The sequence below is a fragment of the Oncorhynchus tshawytscha genome, linkage group LG08 (assembly GCF_018296145.1).
Source record: "Oncorhynchus tshawytscha isolate Ot180627B linkage group LG08, Otsh_v2.0, whole genome shotgun sequence".
In the NCBI taxonomy this organism is placed as follows: Eukaryota; Metazoa; Chordata; class Actinopteri; order Salmoniformes; family Salmonidae; genus Oncorhynchus; species Oncorhynchus tshawytscha.
This window is the reverse complement of record NC_056436.1, coordinates 24365451-24377472: the sequence shown is the minus strand read 5'-3', so window position 1 is coordinate 24377472 and position 12022 is coordinate 24365451. Positions and strand designations below refer to the sequence as shown.

General features: G+C 41.2%; 2 protein-coding genes across 5 annotated transcripts; one reads left to right on the top strand and one right to left on the bottom strand.

Annotated features, from left to right (window-relative positions):
* The first annotated feature begins 2685 nt into the window (after positions 1–2685).
* hs1bp3 (HCLS1 binding protein 3) lies at positions 2686–6017 on the top strand. Of its 2 annotated transcripts, none has more exons than XM_024400162.2 (7): positions 2686–2844; positions 3222–3387; positions 3709–3916; positions 4349–4556; positions 4756–4877; positions 5162–5222; positions 5309–6017. In XM_024400162.2, the coding sequence occupies exons 1-7, from the start codon at positions 2762–2764 to the stop codon at positions 5556–5558; spliced, it is 1098 nt and encodes a 365-aa protein (XP_024255930.1). In that variant the 5' UTR covers positions 2686–2761; the 3' UTR covers positions 5559–6017. The 2 variants fall into 2 exon arrangements, with proteins under 2 accessions (XP_024255930.1, XP_024255929.1); XM_024400161.2 differs by having other exon boundaries at positions 5087–5222.
* LOC112232887 (b(0,+)-type amino acid transporter 1-like) lies at positions 6011–10673 on the bottom strand. Of its 3 annotated transcripts, none has more exons than XM_024415363.2 (6): positions 9851–10673; positions 7269–7402; positions 7050–7179; positions 6789–6913; positions 6611–6698; positions 6011–6454 (listed from the first exon to the last, which is right to left on the bottom strand). In XM_024415363.2, the coding sequence occupies exons 1-6, from the start codon at positions 10583–10585 to the stop codon at positions 6224–6226; spliced, it is 1443 nt and encodes a 480-aa protein (XP_024271131.1). In that variant the 5' UTR covers positions 10586–10673; the 3' UTR covers positions 6011–6223. The 3 variants fall into 3 exon arrangements, with proteins under 3 accessions (XP_024271131.1, XP_024271133.1, XP_024271132.1); XM_024415365.1 differs by having other exon boundaries at positions 6238–6454; positions 6611–6643; XM_024415364.1 differs by having other exon boundaries at positions 6363–6454; positions 6611–6690.
* Between the last annotated feature and the right edge of the window lie 1349 nt (positions 10674–12022).

Sequence of the window (12022 nt, the reverse complement as noted above, 5' to 3'; positions counted from 1 at the left end):
TGTGGTCCAAGAGCCTCAGGCCCTCCAGATGGGGAGACAGAGAAAGAGAAAATATTAGGGTTAGTGAGAGCATGGCTAAGACCATAGTACTGTACACCACATGCAGTGGGGGTAGAGAACAATCAATAGTGTTGCTGTGGATACTGGATAATCTGACTAACACACACTTGTTTGACCTTGTTGTGATACTTCAGGACTACTTATGTTAGTTTCTGAATCAATTCAGGTAGCCTTCAATGTCCTGCGTTTTTTGTTAATCATGGCAGCCAGCATTGTAAATAAAAATACGTGCAGAAAGATAATGAGCCTCTGTGTCTCTGGATCCTTCCCCCTTAATGTATTTTTCATGTCAGCTAGGCCCATCTTTTCAAATAAACACCATTTATTTAAATCTGTAGTTTAGTAAAATAAGGAGCCTATTTTTTCAGTCCTTCTTTTGTTTTCTTCACTTCTTGTTACCTGGTAAAATAAGCAACAACCATGGATAACCACAAGAAGAACAAGGTGAGGAAACTGTCCATGTCAGCCAGGCTCATCCTGATTTTTCTCCCCAATTTCAATCTAGTCTCACCACTGCAACTCCCAAACGGGCTTGGGAGGCAAAAGGCAGAGATATACGTCCTCCGAAACCCACCCGCTTAACCCGGGAGCCAGCCGCACCAATGCATCAGATTCCTCTGTTCATCTTACGACTGAGGTCAGCCTGCAGGCGCCCGGCCTGCAACAAGGAGTTGCTAGAGCGCAATGAGCCAAGTAAGGTCCCCCCGGGCCAAACCCGGATGACGCTGGGACGAATGTGCACTGCCCTATGGGATTACCGATCACGACCGGTTTTGATACAGCCTGGGATTAAACCCAGGTCTGTAGTGACGCCTCTAGCAATAAGATGCAGTGCCTTAGACCGCTGCGCCACTTGGAAGGCCCTCAGGCCCATCATTTTAAAGAAACACCATTTATTTAAGTAGTTTTGTTCTGGTCACAAGATAATCCAGAAAATTACAATAAACAGCTCCACAATCAGGCAGAAAACAGAATGGTCTATTCTCAGACAGGGCCATCTTCAAAGAAAACATTGAAATTATCTCTATTTCAGCTAAATAAGCAGATTTGTTGAGAATACAAGAAAATCCTAATAATTCAGCTAAAGAGTGCCACAGTCATGCAGAAAAATCTGATTGTTCTATTATAGAGTGAGAACAATTAGTTTCCTTGGCTGATATGGCTGCTACTTACAAATAATATAACAGTAAATGAATAGATGACATTCACTGCTATGAGGCCGTCTCCAATATAATTGCATAGTTTACACAGACCCACCGTGGACCTTGACAAATAAATCTCCGTCCAATAGTCTGTTTTACAGTGGTATAAAGTACTTAAGTAGTACTTTCAAGCAATTTTAATTAAGTAGTTTTTTGGGGGGTATCTGTACTTTACTATTTATATTTTTGACAACTTTTACTTCACTATATTACTAAAGAAAAGTATGTAATTTTTACTCCATACATTTTCCCTGACACTCAAAAGTACTCGTTGCATTTTGAATGATTAGCAGGACAGAACAATTGTGTAATTCACACACTTATCAAGAGAACATCCCTGGTCTTCCCGATTGCCTCTGATCTGGCAGACTCACTAAACACACATGCTTCGTTTGTAAATTATGTCTGAGGTTTGGAGCATGCCCCTGGCTATAGGTACATTTAAAATTCAAAGACAATGGTGCCTTCTGGTTTACTTAATAAGGAATTTGAAAAGATTTACACATTTACATTTGATACTTAATTATATGTAAAACCAAATACTTTAGACTCAAGTACTTTTTTACAGGGTGACTTTCACTTGAGTCATTTTCTATAAAAAAGGTATCTTTATTTTTACTCAAGTATGACAATCGGGTACTTTTTCCACCACTGCTGTTTTGTCAACGAACTCAATGTATTCGAACACTGGTGGTAACCATATGATCCCAATGTAGCCTAGTAGGTAGCCTAGTAAAACGATGCCCCCTCTGGTATATTCTTTTGCGAACTACCTGGATCCTAGGGGGTTAAGGTTAAATGCGGCAAACACATATTGGTTGAAAGCATTCAGCTGTAAAACTGACTTGGTATCTCCTTTCACTTCGTTGTTGTTTCCCTGTTTACTACTCAAATATATTGAACTTATTGAGTCAAAGACGAAATTAACTACAATACACTGGTCTGAAATATATTAGCATTACTAGGCTACACAGAACCACCGCGGACACATTGTAAATGTATTTTTTTCTAGGCAACATGCCTAGAGCTTCCCACTGGGGCGTGGCTTATGGAGAGTTCTATGAAATAAGAGCTGGTATGGCCGTATTCTAGCCCAACGAGTTCTCACACGGGTGCCCGATTGCTATTAGTGTAGCAGGGCTGCACGCAAAAGCCATAAAGGCAAAGACCGATGGGCTATCAGCTGATCATAGCCAATGTAGATGATGACCTAGTTACCTAGCTTTGCTGTCGAAACAAGTTAGTTTTTACTTGATTTGAGCTTGTTCTGCTACTGACATATGCCTCGACTTACTATCAAGGAGTCGATGTGCATCCTTCCCAGACCACAAGCAACTGTAAAATATTCGCAACTCACCGACCGGCGCTCGTGCTGTGCAGAACGAGTGCAGCAGCGCGCTTTTATTTTGAAGGCTAAAACCGGAAGTTTCTGTTTTGTATGCCTGCAGCCGAAACAGTATCCAGTTCCCATCCCATGACTTGTATCATAACAGTAGGGAATGGGGGTGGTCAGCTTGATTACAGCTAAACAGAGACAGGACAGACATCTTACCACAATGCCAGACGGACTTATTACAAGCAGGTAAAATAAAGAACATTTCGTAGCTATCTTTCTTTGACGTTTCGAGGTTGCCTGTTAACATTAACACGTGTGAAACACATCCCCGTCGTTGTTTACTTGTTGAAGCCAGTCCTTGTTTTTCTCTGTACCAACCCAGGGGTCCCGTTGACTTAGTTGCAACTATTCACCAAACTATTGTGCACATATAAACTAATATCAGCATGTAGTGAAATAAAAGGTGTCATTGACATGTTTGCTGGATTCCTTTCTTGCTGTTTACCGTTGGAACAGTGTGGAATGATGTTTATTCACGATGTCACTCCACAGTTCTGTTCTTGTATGAATCTTGCACTTTGTGCAATTACTTTTGGTCAATGTCACAATGTTTTCCATCCCAGGCCGTTGCAGAATGAGGTGACAGGCATAGATCTGCAGGTGCCTCTTTACCAGGAGATCCGTGGTACCATGATGACAGGTCATGTGGAGTACCAGATAATTGTGGTGACTCGGCTGGCTGCCTTCAAATCTGCCAAGCACAAACCTGAAGACATTGTACAGCTGGTGGTAGGTAGTCACAGGTAGTCGTAGTCCCATGTAAGTTAGGTGGAAACATAAGTATTAGCATCCTGCCCCTGTGCCCCTAATCACCTCAAATTGAAAGTGATTGTGTTGCAGCTACTGCTAAATCTGAAATTGTGGTAACACTTCACTGTAGCATTCAGTATGTACAGTATGCATTCCTAAACCCTTTATAACAGCTACATAATGCATAATAACATTAAGATTTTGAACAACAACCAAATATACAATTCTAACGGTTAGATTTGAACCCCAAAGCATTGCTATAAAAGCTACAGGCATGCATGTTTTACATGTGTTTTGCAGGTTTCAAAGAAATACAGTGAAATTGATGAGTTTTACTACAGACTCATGGGTCAATATCCGAAGATCAACTTACCAGCCATGCCTCGCAAGGCCCTGTTTGTAGGCGAGGCAGACATCCGGGAGCGTAGGGTGGCCTTTGACGAACTGGTCAAGTTCATCTCCAAGAATTCTACACTTGCTACTTGCCCAGAGGTGTTGGAGCTCTTAGGTAATGTACCACAAAGCACTACAGTAAATTGTATTTTTTCTATAGAGTTTTGGTAAATAACTTGTTTGATTTGCTTGTCTCTGACTGAAACTTGCACTTTCTAACTCATTCACCTACATTAATGCCACCCCTCTATCTTAATGCAAACTACATAGGTCAGAAAATGTTCAACCTTGGGGATTAGTACTAATACTACTGCACCAAACTGTGATATTATTATTTGAACAATGAGGTTACTGTATATCAAGGCAGTCAGGGGTTCAAATTGACGTGTATCTGCCTGGCAAGTTATTTAAGAAAAGTATGAATTATTAACCAAACAGAAAAAATAAACAAAATAAACAGTACTTCCCTGTAGTGTAGAAGTTGCCTTATTTAATGAAGAATACAATGTCAAAAAGAATATTTGGCTCACAGTTCATATTTCTGTAGGGGCGAAGTCCACAATGGCAGATTCGAAAACCAGGAACGTTGCAGATTGGCAGGACCAGGATAAAGAAGAAGGCTATAATTTCTTTGAAAGTGAGGAGACCGCTGCTGCTGCGAAAGTAACCAAACATGTTCCACCAGTGAAACCTAGGGAAGAGGAGCAGGAACATGACGATGATGATCAGTACCTTGGACCTCTAGGCAATTTAAAGTAAGAGCCTTGCTGAGGTTGTGTTCATTTTAGATGTTTTTCTCAATGGTTTTGGCATCTTCTCAAATATCTATATTCTGGATCAAATAGTTGAAGGGAAAATATCATTTCAGGCTGTAAATCAACAACATTTGAAAATTGGGATACTTTCTACAGGCACTGTATGGTATTTAATGCTTTCTGTCACCCTTTCCCCCAGGTGCACGAGGCAGAAGAAGAAAAAGCCTCCACAGGCTAAAGTGGCTACCCAACCTAAGTTATCTCTGTTTGATGAGGCTGAGGATATAGATGACGACTTGTTTCAACCTGCAGCCAAAGACAGTTAGTATAAATATTTAAATACAGATTCTGTGTTCCATTTATTGCTTCCATAGGAACTGCAATTAACAATGGCATTAGCTGTCTACAAACAGTGTCAGTGTCAGAGATTCCAGACTGACATCCCGTAAATGAAGATATCAGATCTGTTCCCAAGGAAGCTTGCCTCTTGTCCAATTTAAGTTCAACTCATATCTTCATTGTGCTAACAGGCAACGTTAAGCTGTTTAAGGAGCCAGACTTGATGTGGAAAGTGAAGTTGGGTGACCCTTTACTACTTCCAACAGCATACAAGGATGTGGCATCTGCAGATTCAGGACTGGATGAGGATACAGATGAACTTTTCAGGTATACAGTCACAGTTATTTGCGAGACAAAGGGGTTATTACAACATTGTATTAGCCATTCAACATTGTCCTTGTTTCCCTTTTCAGGATAGAAGACAACTTTGACAAGCTCCTCCAGGTGAAGAAATGTATCAAGGCAAGGCCAGTTCCTGCCCCCAAACCCAAACTGGCCCCAAAGCCAAAACTGCCTGTGAAGCCCTCCTCTCTAGTCTCAGGTGGTAGGGGCCCAGTTGTGGGTGTTCTTCCAGTTGCAAATGAGGTGAAGGATCAAATCGACATTCTCAAGTATATCCAACAAAATGAGTCTACATCTATTGATGATCTGGATCTGTTTTAATTGCCAACTAAATGATAGTAACTGATTAGGACTCATGAAGTTGTTAGCAGGCTACACAGGAAAATAACAGCCTAAAACTATGCCAATGATTATATTTTGACATTACCCAGGATTATTCCATCAAGGATGACTTTTGGAAGTCTGATTCTAATAAAAAGTCTACTGAACATGTATAGTTACAATCAGTGCTGGAAATGGGCCTGTGTGGTGTTATTTATTTTTACCCATATTGCTTTCCTACTTTTTATACTGAAAATACTGTATACATTACCATGATTGAGTGGCTCCAAATGCAATGACTTCACAAAGAAATCTAACTCATTTTTGTAATACCTGCACAGTAATTTTGGATTTATCATACTAAATGTCTTGTCGGAACATATTAATGTAAAAAAATAATTAAACAACAAATTCTCTTTTCTTTTTTTTTCACCAAATAAAGTCTACAATTTTACAAAATGGTATGTTTACTTGCATTATTTATTGAAAGCATCCTATATTGCAGTACAATCAGTACAAATTAAGTCTGATATTTACCGAATTTGATAACATTTTTTTTTTTAAATTTACGTTCCATCTTAAATACTATTGAAAATCAGGTTATGGTGGTGCCCATCTGAGATGTAAATTATTTTGGTCCAGGTATTACTCAGAAGACAGCATTGTCATAGATTTTTGTCTGCTGGGGCCACCTCTAGGAAGAGCTGCAGGAACACAGTGACTTTCTCCAACAGTCCAGGGCAGAGTTTGTAGTGAATGAATGGCACATAAACCAATACACCACTGAAGATGAATATGGTGACGTAGAGGTACTCTATTGCAGGGTTGTCAATGATAGGTGCCATCACAAGGAAAATCGCTGCCATGATGACCAAGATGGGGATTACAATGGGAACCTGTGTGAATAAACAAAAACTGGTACTGTCACAAGAGTTGAGAAAGCAGATGGGTCCATTTGGCCAATTTAATTTTAATAAATCAATCTTGTGTTGTTCAAAAGGACTCAGACCTTTATAAATAAAATAAGAAATTAGATATCCTATGAGACTCACGCTATATGTCCTGGGAAGTTCAGGTTTCTTGATCTTGAGGTAGAGAAGCCCAGACAGAGTGATTGTATAGAAGAACCAGGCTGTAAAACTGGTAATATCAATGCAGAAGCATGGAAGATAAACAAAGCAACAATTTGATAAATGTATTGAGACATTTTGAAGTCAAAGCATAAACTACCTGAAGAAGTTGACAATGCTCTGGAAGTCCCCAGGGATGAGAACCAGAAGTGAGATAGCCGTGATGAAGATCAGGGCTGGAGAGGGGGTCAGTCGATTCACATGGGCCATGGCAAGAATATCAGGCTGGAGACAAAGACAACACAAATGTTGACATAAAAACTACAAAACTATCTAACTCAACACCTACATCAGACTATGCCAAAGTTTCCTTTTGAAAAATGTCAGTTAAAATTGCCTGTCTCTTGCATGTGTTTCTCACCATGTGTCCCTCTCTTGCAGCCACAAAGCACACCCGGCCACCACTAAAGAATGTTCCATTCAGGGAGCCAAAAGCAGACAAAGCAGCTGCAATTGACATCACCCATCCCCAGCTCCCGAGCACCTTATTGCTGTTAAAGACAACAATGTAATTTGTCATCTCATCACACATTGAACATTTTTTTGAGAGAGGTGTGTGGATGGAGTTAAGCTCTCTCACCCCCAGGTGACAGCCACTGCACTCGACAACATCAGTTCTCTGGGTGTCATGGCAGCCAAGTAGCTCACATTGACCAGTAGATAGAGCATGGTTACCATGGGGATGGCAATCATAACTGCCCTGGGCAGATTTACCTGAGAGGGTGCAAGATGGATAAAGATATGTTAAGTCCTTAAGATCATGGAACAAAGGACATTACTTATTACAGTGCATTCTTACCTCAGGTCTTTTCAATTCTTCTTTCACATAGTTTAAGTTGTACAAGCCAGTGACGGACCAGAGGCCTTAGTAAAAAGCCATCCCTATGGAGCTCACACCCAAGTTCGTACTATCAAAAGTATTTTTTTGTACAGTAACATTCCCCTGTGCAATTTTCACTACTCCTCCAATTACTATAACCATCAGGGCAAATAAGTAGCTTAGCCACCAAGAAGACCACCTGAATTCTCATGGATAAATGTATATTAAAGATTCTGGCCATGGCTACAACCATGATGGCTGCAACAGCAGCACATTTCACTATTAGCTGAAAGGAGAACAGTCTTGGTAGAAAGGTGCCACAGCGTATTCTGATAAGCTGAGGGGTATTGGTGCGATGCTCGCTGGCTTCACCACTAGTAGGAAGTTAAAGGCCTCAAAGAAGGCAGGGAAAGGTCCATAGATTTGAAGGATGTAGATGAAGTCCCCACCTGATTCTTTAATAATGGTTCCTAGCTCAGCTTACGAGATTCCTCCCAGCATGGCTACTAGGCCAAACAGGGCCCAAATGATCAGGCTTGCCTTTGGACTTCCAATGTAGGACAGCATAAATTGAGGGGACATGAATATACCCCATCCAATCATGATTCCTGCTACCAGTGAAACAGCACCAACTAAACCCAACTTGCACTTCAGTTGAAGCCCTTCTGTTTCTGTTTTTGCCATGGCCAGCTTACTGATTCAGACAACATGAGAAAATGTTGTCAATGGTCAATGGTCAATGACAAATACATACAAAGACCTGGCAAATCTTTGATGCTGGGTGCAAAGTACTTAGTAGTTAATATTAACTTCTCAGGTTGCAAAATGTATATTGTTGTGTCTTTGTTTATAGATGTAAAATGGTGCCCATACAGATTACCGCCCCAAAGTGTTTGTTAAAGATTCACCAAATTATTACTGTAACAAAAAAAAGGAGGTCCGATTGACTAGGAGAGTGAGAAAATGGATGCTACTGTATGTCATTGTACACTTGGATAATTCCTTCCCCTGAAGGTCTGAAAGGTTAAGGCCAAGGTTGACCTACAGTATCTCACCATTGTTATATGTGTTGGTCATAAAGCCACATGCAATTGCTGTCAAAAGCCATGTAAATGTAAAAATGACAGCCGAGGTCTTTTTAGTGTAGACTTGCCCTCTAGCTAATGACGTAGTTCTGCATACATTTTCAACCATATTTCCATCCTGATTAGTGTATCAGATGCAATTAAAAAAATAGATAAGGGCACACTATATCTCTGTTGGTGGGGTGGTCCAAAGATCAAAACCATTTAGCAGGATGCGATAGAGTAGACTTGTCAGGTATTGTCTCAGGTGATTTGCCTGTATATCCTATACTCTGTATTTTTGGTTTATTTCCTGTGAGCTATAACCTCAGTAGTACAAAAAAGAAAATGGCTCACGCTGTTGACGTGAGCCATGACCAGCCTTTCAAAGCACTTCATGGCTACTGATGTGAGTGCTACGGCCTGTAATCATTTAGGCAGGTTACCTTCACTTCCTTGGGCACAGGGACTATGGTGGTCTGCTTGAAACATGTAGGTATTACAGACTCAGTCAGGGAGATGTTGAAAATGTCAGTGAAGACACTTGCCAGTTGGTCCGTGCATGCTTTGCGTACACATCCTGGCAATCCATCTGGCCCCGTGGCTTTGTGAATGTTGACCTGCTTAAAAACTTCTAAGGGATAGGGGGCAGTATTCGGACGTTCAGGTGACTGTGGTGCCCAAAGTAAACTGCCTGTTACTCAGGCCCAGAAGCTAGAATATGCATATAATTGGAAGTAATTGGAAGTATTGGAAACACTCTAAAGTTTCGAAAACTGTTAAAATAATGTCTGTGAGTATAACAGAACTCATATGGCATGCGAAAACCTGAGGAGAATCCATCCAAAATAAAAAATTTGAGCTCACCACTGATTGTAATGGCTATCTATGGGAAAATCAATGGAATACCTCCCAGATTGCAGTTCCTATGGCTTCCAGTAGATGTCAACAGTCCTTGGACTGTATTGGCAGTATTGGATAGAAAACACTTAGAAGTTTCTAAGACTGTTAGAATAATGTCTGTGAATATAACAGAACTGATATGGCAGGAGAAAACCAGAGGAGAATCCATCCGGAATAAAACAAATTTGAGATCACCACCCATTGAAAACACTTTTTGTCAGGGTCAGTGACACTCAGAATGTGTAAACCAGTGTTAGTGTTCCTTTGTAATCAACCTGTATGAGATAAGAAATATAATGTATTATGTACTCAAAATCAGCACTAATATAAATTCAATGTACAGTTTCTACAATGGAAGTGAATGCATCTCTTTACCTCAGGACGTTTCAGCTCTTCTGTCACATAATTCAAGTTATTCCATCCATCGTAGGACCACAGTCCCTGGTAGAAAGCAATACCTATCGGATTGATGCCCAAGTTGGTCCCATTAAAAGAATCCTCAAAACTTTCTGTTTCCCCTCTGACGAGCAACACCACTCCTCCAATAATTATTACTGAAAGAGCCAGCACCTTGGCCACCATGAAGAACACTTGCATTGACATGGCGAATCGTACATTCAGACAGTTAACAATGGCTGTCACCACAATCCCTGCTGCAGCCACACACTTCACCAACAGCTGTGGGCATGGACAGTCCTGGTAGAAAGGTGCCAATGCATATTCAGCAAAGCTCAGTGAGATCCCAGCCACACTGGCAGGTCTCACAAATATGACTGAGCTGAAAATTAAAATGAAGGCCAATACTGGGCCTGACGTCCGTAGGATATAGATGTACTCTCCCCCCGACTCTCGGATGACTGTCCCCAGTTCAGCATAGCAGAGAGAGCCAAGCATAGCCAGCAGGCCACAAGCAGCCCAGACCACCAGGCTTCCTCCTGGGCTTCCTATGTTGACCAGAACGAATTGAGGGGACATAAAAATCCCAGATCCAATCATAGTGCCAGCCACGAGCGACACAGCGCCAACCAGTCCCACTTCCCGTTTCAGGCTGAGCTTGGGTGATGTGCCATCCAGAACTTCAACTGCTGGGCATCTGTCCTCACCAGTCATGTTTTACCATAGAACAACAAGATATTTGCTGAAGTAAAGCTTTAAAGTCTGTGTCCAATTCACTTGTACCACCATTGAGTGGGTTAATAATTACAGAAGGAAGAGTGAGTACGACTATTTTACAACCACATTTCAGTGCCAAGGGATTGTTACAGATTAGATAGAGATAGATTTTTGAAGGGGGGTTGAGGTCACTGGGGGAGTAAATAAGTACACAAACAAAAAGAAATAACTTTATTTTGCACCAATGTCTGACTCGTTTTTCCCCAGGCATTTCTGTAAAATGAATGTGTGCCTTCGGAAAGTATTCAGACACCTTGACTTTTACACATTTCTTACGATATAGCTTTATTCCAAAATTGCTTAAATACAAATCCTCTGCAATCTACACACAATACCCCATAATGACAATGTGAAAACAGGTTGTTAGAAATTTTTGCAAATGTATTAAATATTAAAACAGAAATACCTGATTTACATAAGTATTCAGACCCTTTTCTATGAGACTAGAAGTTGAACTCAGGTGCATCCTGTTTCCATTGATCATGCTTGAAATGTTTCTACAACTTGATTGGAGTCCATCTGTGGTAAATTCAATTGATTGGACATGATTTGATGACAGTGCTTATCCCACAGACGACAGTGCATGTCAGAGCAAAAACCAAGCCATGAGGTCAAAGGAATTGTCCTTAGAGCTCTGAGACAGGATTGTAATCAAGGCACAGATCTGGAGGAAGGGTACAAAAACATTTATGCAGCATTAAAGGTCTCCAAGAACACAGTGGCCTCCATCATTCTTAAATGGAAGAAGTTTGGAAACACCAAGACTCTTCCTAGAGCTGGCCGCCCGGCCAAACTAAGCAATCAAGGGAGAAGGGCCTTGGTCTGGGAGGTGACCAAGAACCTGATGGTCACTATGACAGAGCTCTAGGGTTCCTCTGTGGAAATCAAATGTATTTATATAGCCCTTCATACATCAGCTGATATCTCAAAGTGCTGTTCAGAAATCCAGCCTAAAACCCCAAACAGCAAGCAATGCAGGTGTAGAAGCACGGTGGCTAGGAAAAACTCCCTAGAAAGGCCAAAACCTAGGAAGAAACCTAGAGAGGAACCAGGCTATGAGTGGTGGCCAGTCCTCTTCTGGCTGTGCCGGGTGGAGATTATAACAGAACATGGCCAAGATGTTCAAATGTTCATAAATGACCAGCATGCTCAAATAATAATAATCACAGTAGTTGTCGAGGGTGCAGCAAGTCAGCACATCAGGAGTAAATGTCAGTTGGCTTTTCATAGCCGATCATTAAGAGGATCTCTACCACTCCTGCTGTCTCTAGAGAGTTGAAAACAACAGGTCTGGGACAGGTAGCACGTCCGGTGAACAGGTCAGGATTCCATAGCCGGAGGCAGAACAGTTGAAACTGGAGTAGCAGCACGATC